This window comes from Cyprinodon tularosa, unplaced genomic scaffold, assembly GCF_016077235.1.
Source record: "Cyprinodon tularosa strain WSP-4 unplaced genomic scaffold, ASM1607723v1 ctg31, whole genome shotgun sequence".
Lineage (NCBI taxonomy): Eukaryota > Metazoa > Chordata > Actinopteri > Cyprinodontiformes > Cyprinodontidae > Cyprinodon > Cyprinodon tularosa.
Window position 1 is genome coordinate 3099026 of NW_024039019.1, and position 23965 is coordinate 3122990.

Genomic DNA, 23965 nt, shown 5'->3' on the forward strand with positions numbered 1-23965 from the left:
GTGAGAAACATTAGGATCAAATTGTAGTACAAAACAGACAAAAATAGAAACCTTTTTTTTTATGTGTTAAATATTCCCTCACTTAAAAAAGTGAACAGTCTATAATTTTTAGCAGCAGCTACATTTCAATGTGGAGAAATAATTAAAATGTTAAAGAATATAAAATATTATATATAGCAATGAATGGAGTTAAATGAGCATTTGATAACAAAGGAAAATGTGACTAAAAGCTGTAAAGCGCTCTAAGGTGGCTCACTCTCCCTTTTCTGGAACTTTCTCAACCATTTACATTTCTTGTCTGCTAAGTGGCCCCTTTGCCTTCAGTTGCATGGATATATTCTCCATAGGATTGAGGTCTTTGCATGGACTTAACCACTCCATGAAGTTCATGTGGTTTGTCTTAACCACTTCTGTGACGCCATTGAGGTATTTGTGGCTAACCCACAGTTAGAATGATCAATCCACAAACCATAGTTAGTATCCTTGATGAGGGTAGGGGTTTCAATGCAATATGGTACAGTACATTACTCAAGTCATCCCGTAGACCAGTTCAGAAAAAAATAAAAAAAACACCCCACAGCATAATGTTGCCCCCTCTGTGCTTGAGTGTTAGGATGGTGTTCTTTAGGTCTATCAGTATATCTAAGAGATTATAATAAAATCTAATTTAAGAGTCTTACAAAAGATTTCTTGAATAAAGGGGTAAATCCCTTCAGATTATTAACAATTAATGGTCCAACAATTGATCCACATTAACATCCTGAGGACATCCTATCTAAGTGTCAGAATATGAGCTGTCCACCTGTTTTTATAATTTTTCATTAAAAGGAATGCTAATTTTGATTTAGATAGAAATGACTGTGGTAGATGGACATATTGCATAACATCAATTACCGACTTGTACATTGAATTGAATCAAAACCTATCTGAACAGATTTTGTGATATCTGGAAACATTATGATATTGTATCATGATAAAATCCATGATTTATACTCCCAGTAAGCCGTTAACTTATTCCTCATTTTCCTTAGAGTTATCCTCACCCAACACACCAGGCTTAGATAAGTGGCAGCATAACAGTTTTTCATTTTGTGGTTCTTCAATTCCAAGTGATATAACTAATATCAACAACAGTTGTCACCTTCTTCTTCTTTTCATCCTGATGGTCCTGTAGACCTTTCCAACCTAATGCAGAACTACTACCTTGTCCATGAATTCTTTTGACAGATCGTTGGCTTAGTCTTAGGTCCATTGATTCCATGGACAATTGTGTTTTAAAGAAAAAAACAAACTGAGAAAAAAAAGTATCTGTAACAAATTGAGTGACATATTTTTGTGCTACATGTTCAGATAATCAGTACGTGGGAATCAAAACCCCTACCGGGTTTTTGAGGAATAACTAATAACTTTCTACAATGACTGGCAAATCAGTTTTTAATTTCCATATTATGCTGCCCTCCTCAACAAAGTCAAACAACCATCACAATAAAATTATTTATTCCTTTATAAGTCTACAAACTTAGGAAATTAACAGTTAATTGAATAGTTACCATTCCCATTTAGTGCACTTTTGTTTTAGCGATGTCTGTCTGGAGTTTTTTTAAACAAAGTTATCTGTTGTAATTATGATCTCTTATCTGCTATACATAACTCTCTTCAGATTTACTTTCTGTACCAACACAAGGACTAGATTTTTCGCTGAAACTTAAGCAAACTGCTACTATAAGTTGAATCTCTGTCCTGTCAACTCTAATTCTAAAATAAAGTCTAGCACACCATCAATATATTTTCTTACTGTGAGGGTTCTATAAACAAAAATCTGTGACTTCAAGTAAATACCTCAAAGTAAAAATCGAAATGTTTACCTAAAACACTTTAATGTTGTTTTCCTGAATTCATTTTGGTTATTGTAGAAACTGACTGTGCCTCAATATACTTCCTGCTGTTTATGTTTAGCAAGAATAGGGAAACATTACAAGAAAAAAAGATTTCAAAGGACTTCGTTTTGAACTACAATCTGGTATGTCAGAGATGGTGTATTGCTGAGATTTTTCAAAAGGCTTTTTAAAAAGTATTTATAAATTATTATGTTTTTAGATAGGATTGGTTTTAAAGGCCCTGCGCCAGACTGGCGGCATGTCCATGGTTTACCTTGCCTTTTGCCCATACACTGCAAGAGATCGGCAATAGTTCTACTGTAAGCAGGACAAGACTGGTGGATGGATGGATGTGTGGTTATAAAATTTCTTGTTAAATGCACTAGCTGAGAAGAAAGGTGTTATGTTGCAGGTTAGAAGCCAAGTACCCATATCAGCAGAGCCTTTGAAAAACTTAAAATACTAATACATTCCTTTAAAGCTGTAGGGCTCCTTGCAATAACAGTGGTCTTTGCCTGAAAAAAATGGAAATGGAACCCTTACAAGTCCCTCCCAATTGATTTTTGCTACTGTATGCTACAGCTGTCACTTCATAACTCCTCCCCCACAGCAGAGCCTGACATGATTGCGCAGACTAGTAAGAAGAGCGTCCGATTACCGTGGATAAACAGCTAAAGGGTAGAATGCAAGAAGTGCACGAACTATGGGGAATACATTGGGGCATGGATTACGTAGCTAAGGAAACTATGGCGCAACATATGAGAAGTTCATGCATACACCAGTCCACCGAAGCATACATAACATAGCATGGTAATGACACTTCACAAACTATTTTTTGCATTGTCTCATATGTCTGTTTTGTATTAGATAAATATAATTTGTGTTTGCATGGTGCAAACTTGAGCCCATTTTCCCCTGCATTACATTTTAGAAACCTTTGCTTTACTGTTTGATTTGCCATTCAAAGTGTGTGTTCCTCTTGTAAAATCCAAGTACCCGTTTTTTGTGTTTTCTGTTTGTAATCAAAATTATGCAAAAGAAAAGAGTTGTTTTCTTTTTGGTTTATACAACCCCAAAGGAAAAAGATTATATTGAACTAATTGAAAATCCCCAGTGTTCACTTTAGCTATCTAAATCCAAAAACAAAAATACATGCCAGTTATTCTTATTTGTTGTGATAGTGGTGGTTTTTCCCTCTCCCTGATTAGAAAAAAGTTGGCATGTTAAAATTCGGCTACTCAAACAATATTAAAAGTAAAACAATTAATGTGATTGGGAAACACTTAAATAAAGGTTTATATCCCTATAAGTTAAAAACTGTTGGGAGCTGGAGAAAATACAATTTTTCTCCAGCAGAGTCCGCCATGGATCCTCTGAGGGAGCCTCCTGCACAGGTGCAGCTCATCAAGACCATCAGAGGATCCACTACTTAAGCTGCCTTCAGACCTTACCTCAACGCCGCAGTGTTGTTCCAGTTGGTCAGCGCTAAAGCCTTGATCTCAGTGATTTTTCCATGTCCTTAATCCCGAGTCAGATTCTAACGTTTGTCTCTGTGCCTCTAGGTGACTTGTGCTTCCTCCGTGAAAGCTCTAGAAGAGCTAACCTGCCGAGCCGACCCTCCGAGCCAAACCCTGAAGATTCTCAGTCAACCTCTAAGCAGCTCTGGGCAAGAGCTTGGAAACCCAAGCCAAGGTCTGTTCTAATAAGACGTGAGACGCTGAAGCAGCTAACGGACTCTGCTAACACATCCTTCTCCAGAACCAACAGTGACTCTCCCAAGGAGAACCTCAAGAACCCTCAAGGTACTATCAGAGCACCATTGGAAACCAAAACCCCGTCAACAGTCCTTAACTGTGTTGTCTCTCACGCAGACTCCGGTGAAACCAGATTCCAAGCCCGAACCAGTCATCTGCATATTATGTGCTTGTACAAATAAACTTGTTAAACTTTTCATCCTGTGTCCGTCAGTGATGTTCTGCATCTTTGGGTCTCCATTAGAGAACCGATCATGACAAAAACAACACAAAAATGGGGGAATTTATCAGGAAACAGGTTTAGAATAATATGGGAAATATGTCAGGATTAGTGAATATTGTTGAGGACCCATGTTCTGGACCCATTATGAATACTGTATGCCCGATACTGAAAAAATACATAGAAAGTTGAGCATATGCGAGCATATTAATAATATTCTGGGATGTCCGGCATACGCTGGCTAAATCGTCAAGGTGTGACAGGGCCATAAAACGATTTTCCCCCCTAAATTAAAGGCAGTCAAGAAATTGACCATAGGTTTTGGTCAAATACTCACATTTGAACACAGTGGTGTGTTTTTTTTATAGACAGTGCTTAAATATAACTAGGCAATAACTTGGATGACACTAAATGTAACTTAAACTGACTTAGAAAACAGAATGACGTACATCAAAGTGTAACTGAAAAACCAAAGCACAAACAGAACCACAAAGTCCAGAAAAGGTAGAATCATGGGAAAATATAAGAAAAATGTAGAGTAAATATTAGCGTTTATGTAGAATAGAAAATTTGTAGCTATTAGACATAAGCCACTTCTGTTAAATTTTTGGTAAAACACAATTAGCAAATTAAGCATGTTGATTTGGCAGGAAGAAGACTGAAATCAGTAAGTCATTCCTGGATTTTTTTTAGATTTGATACCCTACTCTGAAATCAGCAATGCTTTACAGTATGTCACTATTGCACTCCAAACTGGGCTAGGCAGTTATAAGTGTCAAAATATTTTCCATGGAGCACAACTTCTGAAGAATACATCATTAATAATTTTGATAAACCCTCTTGTAGTCTTGTAGATTTGAATTCCTTACACTGAAGTAAAGAAATGGTGTTTGGTGCCATGGTAATAGCAGCTGAACAAATCAAGGATCAGAGAAGCTGCTGAATTTCTAGTAGTGGATGTCCAGTTTATTACTGAGATAGACGAAATTGTAAAATAGAGATGCACGGATCCATTTTTTTTTTTTTAATCTAATCTGATGCCAATACCTGTGCTGAGCATATCGGTCGATATCTGATACTGATCCGATACAAATATTGAATGAGCCATACATCTTGCCATGTAAGTGTGGACTTTAGCATTGACAGAAACATTGTTAAAAAAGGTATCAACACAGATATAAAAGTACTTTCTAATATTTACTCAAAAATAATCAGCAAAAGGAAAGAAAAAGACTTCACTAAAAAGTGCACTGGATTGGATCTCTGATTTTTGACATCAAATCACTAATATCCGATACAGCTAATTAGTCTAGATTGGAGCCGATATCCGATCCAGGTGCATCGATCAGTGCATCTCTGTTGTAAACAGTCAATTACAACATCCAGTAAAGAAGGCAAATGCAATTGGTGAGATGTTTGGTGTTCTAGTGGTGATAGAAAACATAATAAACCAAAGGACATGTTTGCTCTTGAGGCAGTGTGAGGTGAGACAGGTTGTAGTGGCACAGTTTGGTTAAAAAAACATTCAAATTTTAATACATATTTTTGACATATGCTGGTACAAAGTCGCCTTAACTAGACGTCTATTCCATAACGTTACAACCAATTTCCTGTTAGTGAAATAGTAGTTTTTGCAGTGTGAATAGGCAGTTTTTACTAATAATTTCTACACAGGCTTTATTGACATTGTTAAGACATTCATACCACCTAGCTCTGATTGTTTTGTTTTTGTTTGTTTTTTTTGACAGGGGCTCTGTATCTCTGCTAAAGACGGTAAGACCACTAGGAGGAGGCAAATGAGTTGGATTTCTTCACAGATGATGTGTTTTATGGTACTGTTGGGGCATTGTGACAGCTAAAGTAATATATAAACATTTTTGCAAAGTTACCTGTTGCACCTGTAATAATTAACTGTTTCTATCATGTCTTGTAATGTAATGTACGTATGTAAGTCTTTTGTTTTTTCTAATCTGACATTACCACAATAACTAATTAGCAGGAGATGGTTAATTACATACTAAATGGACCAGTTCTGCCTGCCTGTGAATTAAATACAGATATGTGAATTACAGTTAAAGCATTCATTAAAGCATTTAAGGAAATTGTAACCCAATTTTTCCTTATTCCCATTAACTTGTTGGTGTTAAAATCTACATTTATTTTAGGATTTGCGTGGAAGGGTAGAATATGTTTTTCCTTTTTTCCCTCTCTTGTGGTTTGTTGCCACTGAGATTTTCAAAGTTGTATATAACCCCTTTCAATATGACTTTGGACTTACAAAAATTTATGAAATGACCACAATCTCTAATCATTCAGGCTGAGCGCAATGATGTGTTGAAATTACTTTGCTCTCCTGTGGAAAGCAAATCCCCACCTCTATTAAACTCGGTTTCTAGGGTAACAAGTTCTCACCTCAGACAGAAACTTGACAGCTTTCACATAAAGGTCAAAGATGTTCTATAAAACCATTAAATGACTGTAAACTACAAAATCTCACGTTCTTCCAGTAAAGCTAAACTAGGGATATTTTGTTGGTTGTTATGCGGATGATTTCTAACTTCCAAAATGTGTCCAGCATTAAATAATATATTACAGTACATCACAGATTTAAAAAACGTACGAAGAAGCTTGATAAATTACTAGCCTGGTGCTGGTTGAGTGTCTCCTCTCTATGTTTGAATTAGCTCTCTACTGGTTCAATGGTCTCTTTCAAAAATCTAAAAAATTGGTAAGCTCAAATGGTGTCAGGTGCAATTTCCAGTCAAAAATGCACAACTGAAATAAATCAAGAACAGCTCCACAACTATTAGATCTTAATGCAAACATTTTGTACCCTTGTAGAGGTAAGACATCAACAATTTTCCCAGTGGAAGCATTTTAACTACTGTCAATATATCTGATTTATTGTGCTTAAACTAAGACATTTATTTACTTTTGACTTTTCTTCATTTTCTTTTTCTGAATCAACACTGAGAAACACCAAATGAAAGTTCTTTTTGAGAACCTACAGTAGGAGGCATATTGTAATCAACACATTTTTTTATAACTGCAGTCAATTTGCATGGAATCAGTTGAAGCATATTTGATCTACAATAGTTTTATTCTGACACTGTGCCAGACCAAGCTGTTGCTTTGGCACAACTTAGCCAAATGTGCCAAAGCTGTGCCAAATGTGTTTTTCACCTCATCAATGTGAATCTGCTGATTTCCATTGCAGGACTCCTTCTACATGTGACAGTAAGTTGTACAGTTTATCATCATATATGGTGGGAGAGGTTCATATTGCTAGCCGTACAAGAAACAACATTTTAAAAGCAACTACTTTTATTCTACTGCATGGATATTGAATTACCTGACATGTAACAGGTTGCTGAAAAGTTACAACTCAAGTTTTCAACAACACCCTCTCCTGAGTCCAAACTGTGTCCTGATGCATTTTTCTAAAAGAGTCTGCCATCTTTGATATACCTTTAAATGGCATCTTCTGTATGTAAACCACTAGCCTTTGTAAAAAAAAAAAACAATTTCATTAATTTTGCTATGAAAACATTAAAACCTCATCTTTTAAAGCATTTAGGGAAAATACTTCTGTGTTTGACTTACTTTTACTGATGGTAAGAAAAATGGGATTGCCTTCTTAGCCTGGAAAATCTATAGGGTTTACAAGAAGGATCCCCTCAATATCTAATAGATTGTAATCATTTTTGAAAAAGGTGTGGACATATATTGTCAAGTCACTACATCCCTACCCACCCTATTCTTGGGGTGGGTAGTGTTTACATGACCACTGAATGTTGTTCAAGATACAAAGACCCATCCATCCATCCGGCGAGAGGCGGGGTACACCCTGGACAGGTCGCCAGTCCATCGCAGGGCAACACAGAGACAAACAATCATTCACACACAGGAACAAAGACCATTTAAAGTAAAAAAGGATATTTTTCATAAGTCTCAGAACAGATAGTTTTCTCTGACTTCCACAGCATGTAATAGATGACCATTCAGTAAAAGTCAGTGGCCTGTGGTGGGACATTTAGCACGGGCTGTCCCAGGACTTAGCTGTTTGACCTAACACAGCTCCATCTCTCAGTCAACAGCACTGCTTTTCGCTTCACTGAGCTTGTGGCCAGAACGCAAGCTGTCTTCCGTCCCTCTCCATTTCCTCTGACCAGTAAATGGGATGAAGCTGCAGTATGTCAAATCTGTAGTTGGCCTGTCTTCTTGACAATGTGTCAGACACAACTTTAATGAACCTCCTCACCACCTCCACTTCCCTCCTTATTCCTCCCCTCATGCACATATAAAAACATATCTATACATCCACACGAATAAAAAACATTAAGAGCAATGTACTGCACATTCGGCGTGATTTTCTTTGCTCTTCATCTCTACTGGTGCACGCACCTCCATCCTTGCACCCTCCTCCTGCAGTCATGTTCCCTGAAATATGGTTTTTAATAAAGTGCACGGTAAATGGCTGCTCTAGTGGTAATAAAAATGAAGGATCTCAGGCCTTTGCCTGGGGAGTGTCTTGAGGAAATAGGAAAGTGGTAAGACACATCTCTCTCCTAACAACCCATCCACCCATGAGGGAAGGTGGAAGAGAGATGAAAGGAAAGGGGGAACTCGCGAATATTTGTGTTATTTACAATGTGCAAAGAATTTGTTTGAGTTCCATTCTAGTCAAGTTGGCTTGGTGTTGGCCTGGTTGGGGAAGGGCACTGAGCTCATCTGCATTCAGAACAGGGACTACTTCCACTGCCATCCGCATAAAGATGGAGGAGCGAGGAGAGTGGAAAGGAGAAGAGGCAGGAATCGTTTTCAGCAAGGACAGAACAGGAGGGGCGAACAGATGTGGAAAGAAAAGGAGGCTTTGGATTTCTTTTTATCTAAAGAGTAGGTTAAAAACATGATCAGAGAGCATTTCTCTGGGAAAAAAAAAGACAAACTATGCCCAACTCAAACCGGAATGGGTAGGTCACAAAATACCATGCAGATGGCATGGATAAATGTGGTCTGCCATGTTCTGACATTACCGCTAGTGAAAATCTAACTTCTCTCAGTAAAATCAACTGGATTTTACTTGGAAGAGTAAATCCAAGAAAGAGTGATCCAAATTGCTAACTTTAAAAAGCTACAAAAGAAACTAACTTTTGTGAGGCACCAAAAGATTAGCCGAAAATAATAACAGGCATGTTGAAATTTCTACATAAAAATAAAAAAACTGAGTAGTACATCACACTTCTCTAGTTCATAATGCTATGAGAGCCAAGAAAACATTTTTAACATTTATATAATTTAATTTTGTTACAAAATTCAGATAAAATCAAGAAATAAAGGCCTGCTGAATTTAGTAAACTTTTTGAGTACATATTCTATTGCTAAAGATATTTATTTTTGTCACTTATTTTGGTCTCAACAGATTTACTGATCAAGTTTTTTTTTATTTTCTTTTATTGAAGATATTTTGAAAACACATATCAGAGATAATAAATACTATAAACGATTTGGAAATATGCATAAACAAAGTATTTCTAAAAAATAATTAACACATGGTTTAATTAGTACAAATATTCATATTATTTATCTGAGCACTCTATTAAGTGTTTACCAGAAAGGCAGCCTGGGGAATAAAGGTAAAATGATAAGGCAGGATGTCCCGGATGTGTAGGGTCTGCAGAGATTTTAGCTGCCCTTTACCTGACCCAAAATCTTCATAAGTTTTGGAATAAAGAAAGGTCACCCATAATGATCCTCTCCACAGACCTAAGTTCATTATAGTATTGACCTGACCTGTTTGTTGGGGGAGTCAACTCACAAAGAGATGGGCAAACAAGTAAGATATTGTAATGGCAGTGTAGAAGGAAGTATAGTCTCTGCTATCTTCTGTCTTCTTTCTGAACAGTGTTTGTGCAAAGACCAGTCCAGGTCGTCAAAACACTGTTTTGAAAACCACGAGGGAAGGCAATGTGGGGATCATTCTTCAGGAGTTTGTCAAAGTCTTTACTGTCTTAAGGAGGCAAACCTCCGGTTGGTTCTTCCTGTACCACACCAGTGGACCATCAGATCCACCTGTCTGTATGTACTGTATACTTCTTATTATCCTGGATTTGAGCAGTAGTTGTGGTGTTATCTGTGAACTTAAGTCATTTCTCACTTACATCAACTGAGTTGCAATTATTTATGAACAGAGAGGAGTGGAGAGAGAGAACACACCCATGGAGGAGGCTGATTGTTCTACTGTAGAAGAATACGATCCTACGTTGCTCTCTTAATGTTTTTTATTCATGTGTATGTATAGGTACGTTTTTATATGTGCATGAGGGGAGGAATAACGATGGAAGTTGAGGTGGTGAGGAGGTTCATTAAAATTGTGTCAGACACATTGTCAAGACAGGCCAAGTTTCACCTGGTGTTGGTCTGTCGGGAAGCTGGGAATCCATAACAAGTAGGCCTTGATTTATGTGTATTCCGACATGGACTGCATCATCTGCTGACCCTGCATTGTCTGCTGACCTGTTTGCCCAGTAAGCAACCTTTGACACCTATCGCTTGAAAGATTTTATCCTCTCCAATGATGCTGCGTTCCTTGGAGAGGACAATTGGACTTTTGAAGCATGAGGAAACCTCACACAACTTCAGATATTTAAGATCTGAATAAAGATAGGGGCCAGGTATTCAGTACAGGTTCCTAGACAGTACTGTAGGAGGAAATACAGTCGATTTACTTCTATTTGTCAGTTGCTGAAGTTTGATTTGTTGTGGACCTTATGTGTAATGATTTATATAATATTTATCAGTAGTACTTTAAAAAACTTTCTTCAGTCAATCTCATATTTTCTTGACCATATCTTTAAACCAGAAGTCTTTGGATGATCACAGAGCTGGATTCAAGACTAGGGCCTAACCCTACTTTTCAGTTGAACTTGATATCTCCTTTTTTAAGGCAGTGGATACCTGGATGTCACTGCGACACTCACTGACAACTATCACCTGCTGTATTACCTGCTGTTTTGAAAAGAGGCCAACCATCCTACTGGAGCTAGATTGCAGGCTATGCCATAGAGTCAAAAAATGTCAGTGCCTCAATATCACCACTTCAGTTGTTTGTCCGTTGGGAGGCTTTGATCTAAGATTCTGCACTGCTACTGATCTCAGGTTGGTTGATACTCTCATGATTGACTGTTTTGAGTGTGTTTTGCTGCTCACTTCAATGACCTCTACATCCATTTGAGGTTATTATAAAATACAGCCTAAAACATCACTGGGCATACAAGATGTTTAGCCTAATTCAGGGCCTTTCAAGAGCCTTTCACAACTCCAAATTACTTTCAAAACAGAACAGATTTGGAATGTTTTTACTTTTTTCAAAATTGAAAAACAAAAACACATCCGGGCAAGTAGAGCAAATCCTGGTATATTGGAGCTTTTTGAAACTGGACTTAAGAAATCCATAGCATAATGTTTCCTTTTTCTTTGACCCTCGTAAGACGTACAGAATTGACAGAATACATAAAGGAGTAGATTTTGTAATATAGATCAAACCAGCACACAGCAATATGGTAGAAAAATAGATTGACCAGTGAGAGCTGTTCTCATTGCCAGACCTTTGCAATCTTAATATATAGAGGTCTGGACAGTCTTGGTTGGATAGCAAACATCATTGTTTTGTCTCCATGATAATCAAGCAAAGCTTTTGAAGACTGTAGTTTAAAGCTGGTCAACACCAGTCTACCTCTGACAACTCTAAAAATTTTCCGGACATGTGACTATAGTATAAAGAACATCTATTTTATTTCAGTTATAGATTTTGCTTTTCTATTTTTCTCACACACAAGGTAAAACATGTCCTTTGAGACAGCATCCACCTTGTGTAAGCAGTGACCTCTGACAATAAGTGACAGAATCTGACAAGCAGACAGGGCTTCATGTAAAATCCGTTTCACTCATTTGCAAACCTTTTCCCAAAGGAATAAGCCTGGAGACTAAACACCATCATCTTGTCCTTGGGTATGTGACATGCAGCGCACGGTTTACACACTGCACAGCCAGAACTGCTCATTAATTTTACTTTCTAATATGATTAAAGGAAGTCAATTTTTGTCTCCCTCTCCCTTGTGCATTGCTATTTAGGAATTTGGAACCATGTTTATATTGTTTTTATCTTTTTGCTCATCAAGGACGTGACCTTTACATTTATGCACTTAAATTGTAATGTTTGATTTGATGCTTTGTGGTCCAAAGAGAAAATTATACATTGTTTACGAAGTTGTTTTATTTAAATAAAATCTAAAAATGAGAGTATACATTCACAATGACTGGTTTTGCTGCAGTCTCAAGTCTTAAGCCAAAAGTCTGTTCTCAGTATAAATCTGTAATAACTCCTTCCATCTCGCCCTTGGTCCAAGTCTAAAAAAAAAAAATGCTGGTACTTCTCTTAATGCTAAACACATACATGAAAGCCATTTGGATTATTTTTCTATACAGACCTATATATCAATCCACTGATGTAATTAAAATGAAGACAAAAACAGTTCTATGTTGTCTGAATGCAAAGTGTGACGACGACAAACATGTTATCTTCAAGCCACATGGTGTTAATTTCTAAATAATAAACATCATTTAAAAAATAAGAATAAAAAAATCTTTAAAACATTAAGAAGTGATATTTATTAAGTTTTCAATAAGCTTATCTTGGTTTCTTTCAATACAATTTATTTCTTCTCAGTATTAGGCCTGGCCTCAACAAAACCATGTCACCTTCGCCAGATTTCACAAGTGCCAGAGGCCTACCTATACGCATCACACCAAGTACGAAGGGAGGCACCAAAAAATTTGGTTGTTACAAACGCACAATTATATGAGCAAATCATATCTGTGTACAGCATATCATTAGATACAAGCAATGCAAGGATATTTTCTTAAGAAAAAGATGGACCTCTCTACAGTCTCTCCTATGCCACCTCCATGAGCCCAGTATGTCATCACGCAGCGAAAATATAAAGTCATGAGTTGATAAAGCTTTGCATAGCAATGTTGAAAAAACAGCTAAGTTAACATGCTAAAGTAAATTGATGGAATTTCTTTTTAACAGTATAAATTTTTGTTCACAACACAATTAAGACCAGAACTTGCAAACATTTCTGACCTCTGCTTGAAGTTTGAGCAATATTAATTGTTTTCTGCTTCAGCTTTTTCAACCGTTTCTTTAAAAGTCAAGGACAATTTCCTTCGTACTGTTGTAAACAAAAAAACAAAATAAAAAAACAACAAAGCAATGCATAATTTAACTTATCCACCACCAAAGCAAAATGTAACTTCTCAAAATAAAAAAAAGTACTAAACATAAAAGCAAGAAAGACATAAAAAATGATCCCATGTTCGGCCTTCCAAGAGAAAAGGTTGCAGTGTCAGATGTAAATGGTGGATCAAATCATGCCTTGCACTGCGCAGTATAAATCAATATGCAGCAAGTTAACATAATCTCCAGGAGATGTCCGTAAATTTCAGCAAAATCTAATGCTTCAGTGCGAATGCACCACATAAAACGTAGACGTAGAGGGGTGATTTATTTATCACACGGGGTCCCCAGATAATGCTTATCTTGTACGAATAGGGCTTTATTCCAACAGCACTTTATGGGATGAGTCCTACTTCTGTATCACACTTCCCATTGATTTCACTCATAGTGCTTTATTCGGTTCTCCATTTTAATCCCTCTTAAAAACGGATTTCCTTGTTCATTTTGCTCCATGATACTGAAACATTGTTTTCAAGCTTTATTTTTTTTATTGCAGCTGTTTTCATAACATTAACATTAGGAAGTTATTTTGGAAATTGAGAAAAACAAACAGAGAACACACATTATTTCTGCTGAATAAAGTCCAGATACAGGCTAAAAAAAGAAAAAAAGAAAAAAGAAATTCCAGTTTGCTAAGGAAATGAAATTTAGTAGTGATGGTACCATGTACTGCATACTGTTCCACAAGCATTGACTAGCTCAAAGATGGACAAACACTTGTTCCGTCTTGTTCTGTCCTGATTACAGCGCAAACATTAAAAATAGCATGCTGATAGCCAAAATACACCTTTTGACCAAGTCTTTGTTTTAGTGGACCTGGTTTCCACAAAACACTGAGGTAGCACAAAAAATGCTTAGCTGATGAAAGCCAACAACAAGTTGAATCCACTGATACTAAACCAATTTGCATTGCACTACATGTTTTGATTTATTTGACTCAAAACATGTAACTTTTCCAATTGCTTGTTTTGTGGACATTAAACTGGCTTCAGATGTTACTTAGATGTTAAGGTTTTACATGTAAACATCTCTTGGTTTGTTGTTTTTATTTACCTGGAATTTAGGGCTGAAAAATGTGTTGGATTGATTGCTATTAATCGATAACTGAAACAACTAATTTTGCAATCGACTAATTGATAGTAAGAATTCAGTCTAAAACGTGCCTTTAGCGGACCTAAAGTCAACCTCTTAAAGCAGTTGTTATATCTATATTTTAGAAAATATCAAAACATTTTGTATTCAGGATGAAAAAATGTTTTGTCTATCAATATGCTCTATCCAGAGGTCATCAAAGGGAACAGTTTTAGCTTCTCTTGGTTTAAATTTGGTGTAAATATTTCTTTAAGAAACCTTTTGCTATCTAATTATTAATCAATTATTTGAAAAAAAGAATAAACAGATTATTCAAATAGCAAATTAGTTGTTAGTTACAGCCCTGGTGGAATTGTTTTTGGGACATTTAAACCTTATTTACTCAGGTCTAGAATAATATACTGTCTATTTTTACACCCACATCATCCTCCAAGATCTTCCTGTTAGTTGATATTAAGATTAGAGGTTAGGCATTGTACAGTACAAGTTGAGAAATGTATATAAAAGTATGAGTATGCATTATTTAAAAAACGTTAAATCTGGCCAATGCTCCTTCCTGCACATGTTTTCTATTTCCCTTACCTTCTTTGTGTGAAACTGCTAATAGGATTTCTTATTTTTAGAGTAACCATGAGCCTGTTGACTCTCTGATGTTTAATGCTTAAGATTTAGCTTTACATCCATACCTTCTTTTAAACTTCTCAAAACCTTAATCCTGAACCTGTCAGCTGTGTCTTATAATCTCAAAAATGTTTGTTCGCTTATGTATTTAATAAATCTCTGTGGTTTTCACCATGCATCTGCATTTACTGTATACTAAGGTCATGTTACAGAGAAGTGGACTAAATTGACACATTTTCTGCTCTCTGAAAACAATTTGGTGCAGAGTATTTGATTAATATTTATAAATAAATGGTAAATATAAATAAATAATTTTTTTTTATTTATTCTGTACGTCTGCTTTTGTCTCCTTGAACCCCATTCAATGCTCACACTGAGCCCGGTTCTGCTGGAGGTTTCTTCCTGTTAAAAGTTCCTCTCCACTCTCGCTACAAGCTTGCTTGGTGTGAGGGATTGGAATTCAAGTCAATTAGTCGATGCAATCAACTCAAACTTTGAACCAATCTGACTGTATGATCTGCTTGAATTGTAAAGTGCCTTAACATGACATGTATTGTGAATTGACACTATATAAATAAACTGAATTGAATTGAGTTTGAACATTAAGGTAAGAAATACCAGTGACATATTTTTATGATCTATATTTCCTAAACCCAATAAAAAAAACAAAACTTTGTATCTCAATTACTACTTTGTTTTGGCCCGTCACTAAAACACCTTTAAAGGCAATATATTGGTTGTGATGTGATTACCAATGAAAAAGCTCAGTGGAGAAGGCTGATTGTTCTTTCAAATGCTTCTTCAGATGTTAAGCTGAATAGGAAAAACGCTACACATAACTCCACACTGCTCCACACGTTTCTCTTTATTTCCAGCAGCAGAAATTCATAAACATGTGCTTTCTTGATCACTGCTGGGCAACTCCCAGGTGAGCCCATTAATCACATGCTTATTTAATATTTATCACAGATGCTGCCTAAAATCATCATTATGATTTGTAATATACACTTTCATCCTTTCTTCTTCCTGTTTACTTACTCAAATGCTCTCAATAAGATAAATAAATAGAGAAAACACATACCTATAAAAATGTGGAGGTCACTTTTTATCATCTAATAGGTTATAGGTTAGAATGTTGATTTTTTTAAACATAGGTAAACCTGCATCATATTCCCCCAGATTGATGAGTTTGAAAAAAATATAATAGTATCACAGTTTAGCGATTGAAAACAGAAAAAGGGCAAAATAGTCTAATTGCTTCAGCTTCTACTGAAATTTTATGGCACATTAAACACCTGTGAAATTGAATAAAGGTTTTTACATGTTTATTCTGTTGGTCATACTCATTTTAAAGCGTTTCAAACAGCTGTTATCACATTTTAGGGATTTTAACCAAGTGGACTGAATTTTTACTTTATGAAACGGTAACTTTATAAAACGTAGTTATACATTCATACCTGCAACTGCGCTATGTTTTAGCACAGGTTTAAAAAAGAATTCTGACTTTCTCGTTTCTTTGTATTTGGATGATAAACCATTCAGTTTTAAAATGGTGTGGCTTTAAAAAAAGAGTTGTCATTCTAAATGGGCTTCCTGGTAGATTAAAGGTTAAAAATAAGAATTCTAATTATTGTAAGAAAGATGTTAAGTACTCAGCTTAAAAAAGATGATGTCTTTAACATTCTTAATGTGAGAGCCCATTCTGGAGGTTCATGCTGCTGACAAGGTTCAAAAATGTGATAGACAAATGGAGCCAAAATCCAGAGAACTTTTGGACAGCATAGGAAGATGATTGACATTGTTTGCCAAGCAGGGCAATGATTTCTGACAGGACCACAGTTTGAGATTTTTAGATTGACTCCCCATAAGAATGGGACTCTGTCCTCTATGAAAGCAAAATTAAACACCCTAAGCTCGGAGCTGGAGGGGAAAGTTGAAAAGTCTTTACTAAATAGTGGACTTGTTAATACATTATGAGCAGTTAATATCGTACATATAAATGCAGATTAGTTGGATTTTTTATTTTCACGTATGTTTTTGTATGAGCCACCATCTTGAATCATCTTCCATATCCTATATGTATTCACACACTAGAAGCTTGTGAGTAGTATGCAGTCTTCCACCCTCATTTCCTAGGTAAACAATAATAGGCTTCTGTGTAAATCCTTGAAAACAACCCAATTTACTTTAATGTATTCTGTATGTATTTAAAATTTGAATACTATAAAATCAATAAACTAACTGAATATCTACACCACATAAAAAATAAACGAGTATTTCATCATATTTTAAAAAATACTCCACAACATTTCCATAGAATATATTATTGGAATACATACTTTAAGTGACATTTATCTATATTTACATAAGTGGATTCATTGCTGAGTACACCGAAACTGCTTGTGAAGTAAGAAGTGTACAATTAAGAACTTTCAGAATATTTTTAATTAATGTGTAATAAATTTAAATAGGAGTAATTGTTTCAGGCTTATGAATGCTATTTGGGTCCTATTTAAAATAATAGTTCATATGTACTATTTCGATTGGGTAAATAACCAAATAATTCGAATATAACAATGTTTAAAATGTTTACAAGAGTGTTATAAACCACTTTGGTGTTTCTGGAGTTGGTTTAAGATGGCAGACATCTCTTGTGGTCTTTTCTGCTGTTGGACTAGCATTTAGCTTCAGCTGCAATTAACCAACTAATCTCTATTAAGGGAAAATTAAAACAATTAAGATTAAAAAACATTCTATTTTGATATCTAATAAACTAGCCCTTGAAGAAAAAAAAGCTTAGACAAGTTTCCACTTTGCAGATGGCAAGTATTTTTAGCCTACTATTTCTAAAACTTATATCGAACCAATCCATCCATTGTATTACTTTCAAAAGGTGACAATACTGTAAATGGTTGCTCTCTCAAATAATTCTGTGGGAAAACTTAGACATACCAAATCTCTACAATTTGCGCTGTAAGTCAAAGAATTTAGCAGATAAGAGATTCTATAAAACTCCTTTCAATGACAGAATACCCCTTCCTTCATTTATAAAATTATGCAAAAGACTATATGAACATTATAAAAAAAAGAAGGGTATTTCACAGTTTTAATTAATAGGGGTGGAGCTAATATGTCGAGCTGTAACTCATTATGGTTTTCATTATTTGGTGATTATTTTCTCAGCAGGCAGATTTGCCTAGTTCAACCGTCCTCAGTCCTGGTCGGAGAGATTTAACTTTAAATTAAAAACTCACCATCTTCAGTGGGCACATAAATGTTGAGGTAAAGGCAGTCCTCGCTCTGGTTCTGAACATAGGTCGCTGCTGCATCCAGGTTGTCCGTGAACCAAACCGGCAGCATGATCTCTGGTAAAACCCCATGCACATTCTGGGGGCACACCGGTGCAAACTGGGTGGTGTTGCGTATCTCCTGCCAGGAGCCCGGGGCTTCAGGGGGTTGGAAGCGCCGCTCGCCGATGGGTGCAGTGGCATATGGCACACCTAAGAACTGTTCCACCGGGCCTAAGATCTCATTGTTTAGCTCTTTTCTGATTCCACGGACCTTTCCATACCCAGTTGAAACTATTGGATGTTTCAGGTCGATACGCTGAGAGGAAGAGAGAGTCAGGTGCAGCACTAGTCCCAAGAGCCACATCAGACAGGGTTTGGAGGTCGGCTGAGAAGTATCCAGACGCTTCCCACCGTAGCCGTGGTGGCTGGCAGCATTGATTGGAAAAATGAACATTTCCAAAATAAAACTATTGGACTCAGATCACAGGGACTGCGGCTGGGACAGAGGGAGGATCAAAGACCCAGCAGGTTATAGGGGAACAACAAAGGCAAAAGGAGGAATGGTGGAAGGGGGGCAGTTAAATAGGTTTCTATAGAGACATGGTGAGGTAAGGGGGCACGGAGCATTCTCAGTTAGATTCTGTGGGTTCATCCGTCAAGCTCTTTTAAAATAAGTCCAGCGCTGCAGTCAGGACACCACGTAAACCTGAAAGACACAGAAGGGTTGAAGATTGATGTAATTGTGCTTGAAAAATTGTGCTCCCAGAAATATCATGGTTTTAAAGGGCTTCAGCAAAGACCAAATAAAACAAAGGATCAGAGAGATGGAGAAACATCCGAAACTTCAAAAAGCTATGAATGAAACATTAAGATGAATTAAAAATGTAAGTTAGAATTTTATGATAATTGTAAAAGAAAAAAACTATGAGTTGGTAATAACTCTCAAAGGAAAAATATGTTGAAAAATATATTTCCAGCTTTTGAAACAAAATTTGTCAAACATTCTGCTTGACAAATTCTGCCTAATAATCCATTACCGTCACTGTTTGAAACTTTATCTGTTATAAGTTACCAACATAAGACAGCATCTTACAGGGTCCTGTTCATTTTAACCCTACATTTTTTATGCAGTTGTAGTTTAACTTGTTTTGTATGAGGCTCTTAAATACCCCCTCGCATGAAATCTTTAATACTTGCTTTAACAATTAATTTAAAAAAGTAACTTCCCAGTTCCGTAAAAATTAACAAAAATTATCCACTGGACTTGGTTTCCAAGATTTGAAGACGTTTCCCCACCTCTCCAGGAAGCTTTCTCAATTCAAATGATCAAGACGTTTGAATTGAGAAAGCTTCCTGGAGAGTAGGCGAAACGGCTTCAAATCTTCGAAACCAACTCCAGTGGATATTTCTTTTAATTTTTACGGAATGACTATGACCTGGATGACTGAGAATCTTCATCAGCATAACTTCCCAATTGTATTTAAAAGTCTACTATAAAGAAATCATAAAGCAGATGGGGGATTGCAGACTTGATGGCTTGGTATTTACTCTGAAGTCACGAGATTCAGCATGCTCAATAAAAAACAGAACCCTGATAAATAAAAATGGGGTTAAGCATGAAGTCCGGGGGAAATTAAATATAGTTTATTGAAGAAATAGAAAAACGAAATGTTATTTCTGACTGTCTCTTTGTCCATATGTAACCTCTTTTAATTCATGTTCATTTTGTTCTCATAAACTTTCTTTTTGTACTGGTAACCAAACCAAAGGTCTACTCAACTATTATGTGCCATTTAATTGATTTTATATGTGACAGATTGGGATAACTGATCAAGCAAAAATAACTTCTAGCAACATCCTGCTGGGAGATAATCATCCATGTATAGATAAGAGTCAAATAAGTAAAAAAATCCTTACAGTTATATAAGTAGGTTATAGAGTGGTAAATCATTGGTTTTAAAAATGAAACCCTTTAAAAAACTAGTCTCCTGATATGTATGATGCTCAAAATGATGCAGAAAATTCATAACCATATGCCTTAAAGAAACAGGTTTACCATCTGTCTCTCTTTGGGAATTTACTTCATGGTTATATTAGTAAGTAATACAATACCAGTTTCAAAAAAGTCATATTTTTGTTTAGTGCATATTGCTTTTATGTTGTACAAGTGTGGGAGGCTTTTTCTTTGGCTGTGATTTAAGATTACACCAGGAAAGTTTAACAAGGTCCATAACAAACTTTTATTTAAGATCTGACTCAACTGAAAGATCTAGTGACAGGAAGCAAAAAGTTATATATACACTTTATACACACTCACACACACACAATAAACAAATAAATCTTCAAAGAAGGAGAAGCCCAAGCACCTTTTCCAGACATTCCCACTGTGTGAGAGTTTCCCTCTCAAGTTAGTTCTGCTGCTTCTTGTTTCTACGTCATTACAGATAAATGGGCTGTGCTTATCACAGTCTGGCTTTGGGAGTCGGAGCCATTTAGGTGAGATAAAGGCTTTATATGGTGGTAACTGTTGGTTAAATGCCGACTCATCCCTCCGCCCTCGACCCCGCAGTGTCCACATCTCCATTTTCAGCCGGCTAGTACATGGAAGGACCCTCAAATAGAGCAAAGACTGTATGTAACATCAGAAGGTAATGGTAAATTTGCTTTTGTAAGTGGTTCTCTGCTTCCTGTGTACTGATATTATGATTTAAAAATGTTTAATTAAAAGCATTTTAAAAGAGTAGAGTAAAAGGAAAGACTATATCACCATGGGAATATATATTATATATACCTGTATGCCAAAATATGTTGATTCATTTCTGAAAAGGTGAATAAGTCACAGTAAAAATCAAACAGAAAATTTGATTGTTGTTATATATATCATTTGTATCATAAATGTGACAATTCTCAGTTGTCATGGTAAAGGCAATCACAGCACAGGCTTAAATTTATTGGTAATAGGAAATCTGATCTTTTGTTTTCTGAAAACATTGAACCCTTGTCAAGTTCTCAGTTTTGGCAACCTGCACAAGAGCAACCTTTAGACGGAGCACTAATGTTTGTAAGCATGAGGAGGTGCATTCTCTTAGTCACAATTCAGGTCACATGCAAATTAATGACCCATCCTTCACTCACCTTTGTCATTGGAGTCTGCTGTTTGGTATGAGTCTTGTTCATTCTTATTTTAGTCAGCTGCAAGCCCCCAGCCCTGCTTAGTGTTGGCTTTTCTCTTTTAACAAAGACTGGAGAAACATGGAAGATTCCAAACATCTATAACCCTGTCTTGAAACGGATTCCAGTGAAATTACACAAGCAGTCTTGCCGTTATTTATCTGCTTGAAGAGCCACCTAACAGGATGTGGTCTACACCTGTCTCACTCCTTCCTAAAAAGAGACGTTGTCGGATGTTTCCTTACATGAAAAAATGACTAGAGTAATGCTGATTGTCCAACGTTATGAAATCAAGTTTCAAAAATCTTTCTGCATGGAGTTTGTATGTTCTCTCCGTGAATGCGTGGGTTCTCTCCGGGTACTCCGACTTCCTCCCACAGTCCAAAAACCTGAATGTTAGGTTAATTGGCTTTTCTAAGTTGTCCTTAGGTGTGAGTGTGTTTGAACATGGTTGTGTATTTTTGTGTGTCTCTGTGTTGCCCTGGAACAGGCTTCCAACCTGTCCAGGATGTACCCAACCACTCGCTTATAGACAGCCGGAGATAGGCACTGACCTCGCCACGAAAATGGATAGATGGTAAGCACTGGATGGATGGTAAGCACTATTGTTTGTCAACTTATTTTCCAAAGTGTAACCGTCTAACAGGAAATGTTAGAGCACTAAGTGCTTTCCTTTGCTGACAAGCTTTATAGAGACACTGCCAAAAATTTGATACAGATTTTAATGACCTTGGTTTTACTTCCTGGCCAATCAGCATTCTTATAGCCAGCAATTTGGCATGACCTATGAGACTAGAAGCTATCATCATGAGGAAGAAGAAAGACCCCAGAGCCAACGATCTGTACAAGCTGGAGGTTGCCATCAAAGCAATCTGGATGAATGAACACCTGAGCAGTGTCACATGGTGATCTCCTCTACGCCATTAATGAAGTAATTCATGCAAAATGACCCTTGATCAAGTATGGGCTACTTTGAGTATTTTACAGTATTTTTTTCTATATTTCACCTTATTTTTTTCTTTTTTCCCCCTATTAAATATTCAAATGTGAACTTTCATTAATTCAAATGCTTGATGCTGAAAAGTAACATTTCAAGCTTCAGACTTTAACACAACCGTTAATATAGGGAATTAACTGGACCCGCAACCAGGTGCAGAAGGACTTAAAGGAATAGTACACCCAAAACATGATTAGCCTTCATTTTCTACTCACCCCCAGGCTGAACAACACTCTGGAGTACTTTTTTGATATCTCAAATGCATCTGGAGATCTGGGAGGCTTCTTGCTGTCTGCTGACATTCAAATAATGGAGGTCTATTGTGCCCGAGACAGAAAGGTCCATAAAAGTCCACAAAAAACATGTCAATATTCCTCCATACTGCTCGTCCAATGTATTCCAAGTGTCCTGAGTGGGTAGCATCCAGAATTTACTCGAAACGAAGTCATTTAGAATGTTTTTAGAGCATAACAAGTAGTGTATAGGGTTTCCTGAAAGCGCGCGCCGGCGCGTTCATGACGCTACGGAAACCACGGCAGACCAAACCAGATGAAAGTGCGCATTCAGCACGGCAAAGAACTCATGCTCTTCCTCAACACTGAAGTCCTCAGACATTTTTCTTTCGTTGTTTCTTTCTTTGCACAGGTAAACAGCACATTTCTTCTTCTACGCTTGCATTATCGGCAGAGCAGACGCTGAATGCGCACTTTCATCTGGTTTGGTCTGCCGGCTTCCGTAGAGTCATGAACGCGCCGGCGCGCGCTTTCAGGAAATCCTATACACTACTGTTTATGCTCTAAAAACATTCTAAATGACTTCGTTTCGAGTAAATTCTGGATGCTACCCACTCAGGACAATTGGAATACATTGGACGAGCAGTATGGAGGAATATTGACACGTTTTTTGTGGACTTTTATGGACCTTTCTGTCTCTGGCACCATAGACCTCCATTATTTGAATGTCAGCAGACAGCAAGAAGCCTCCCAGATCTCCAGATGCATTTGAGATATCAAAAAAGTACTCCAGAGTGTTATTCAGCATGGGGGTGAGTAGAAAATGAAGGATAATCATGTTTTGGGTGTACTATTCCTTTAAGCATGTAAGTCAAAGAGAATTCAAGAAATCTACTGTAAAAGCTGAAGATATTGTATAGAGACAGACTTTAAGGAGGAAAATCTGAAATTCTCATAGCATGAGAATACACACACCCTTAGCTACTAAATAATCCAGCATTCAAACTGAATGCCATAAACAGTAGCAATTGGGAGAACAAATTTCACATAGTCTTCACACAGCTGCTGTTTCTGCTTTTTTTTCCTCATTTAATATTTGTGTACACATTTGGATTTCAGAGGAGCCATCTGTGTTTGCATTCTGCTGGTAAATCTGAATGAACATATGGCACAAGCCCAAGGTCAGAGTACCTTTAGTATGCACAATAGCTGCAGACACAATCACAGAGGTATGTCCTTTCTTCCGAGATTATAGGCGGGTTAAACGTTTGTTGCCTGTCGCATTGCTATTTGTTTTCCTCACCTTCTCTCATGCACAACGATTTACACGCACATTGCGTGAAGACCAATGATGCATCAAATACTGCATGTCAGAGGAGACTACGATAGGCATAAATTGGTCTGTTTGC

General features: G+C 36.8%; 1 protein-coding gene across 2 annotated transcripts in view; it reads right to left on the reverse strand.

Annotated features, from left to right (window-relative positions):
* Positions 1-23965, reverse strand: part of nlgn2b (neuroligin 2b) — a 137018-nt gene that overhangs the window by 74756 nt on the left and 38297 nt on the right. For both annotated transcript variants that reach the window (XM_038292241.1, XM_038292240.1), the window contains exon 2: positions 18120-18861. In XM_038292241.1, the coding sequence (XP_038148169.1) occupies positions 18120-18609 (490 nt within the window). In that variant the 5' untranslated portion in view covers positions 18610-18861. The remainder of the gene's footprint in view (positions 1-18119; positions 18862-23965) is intronic.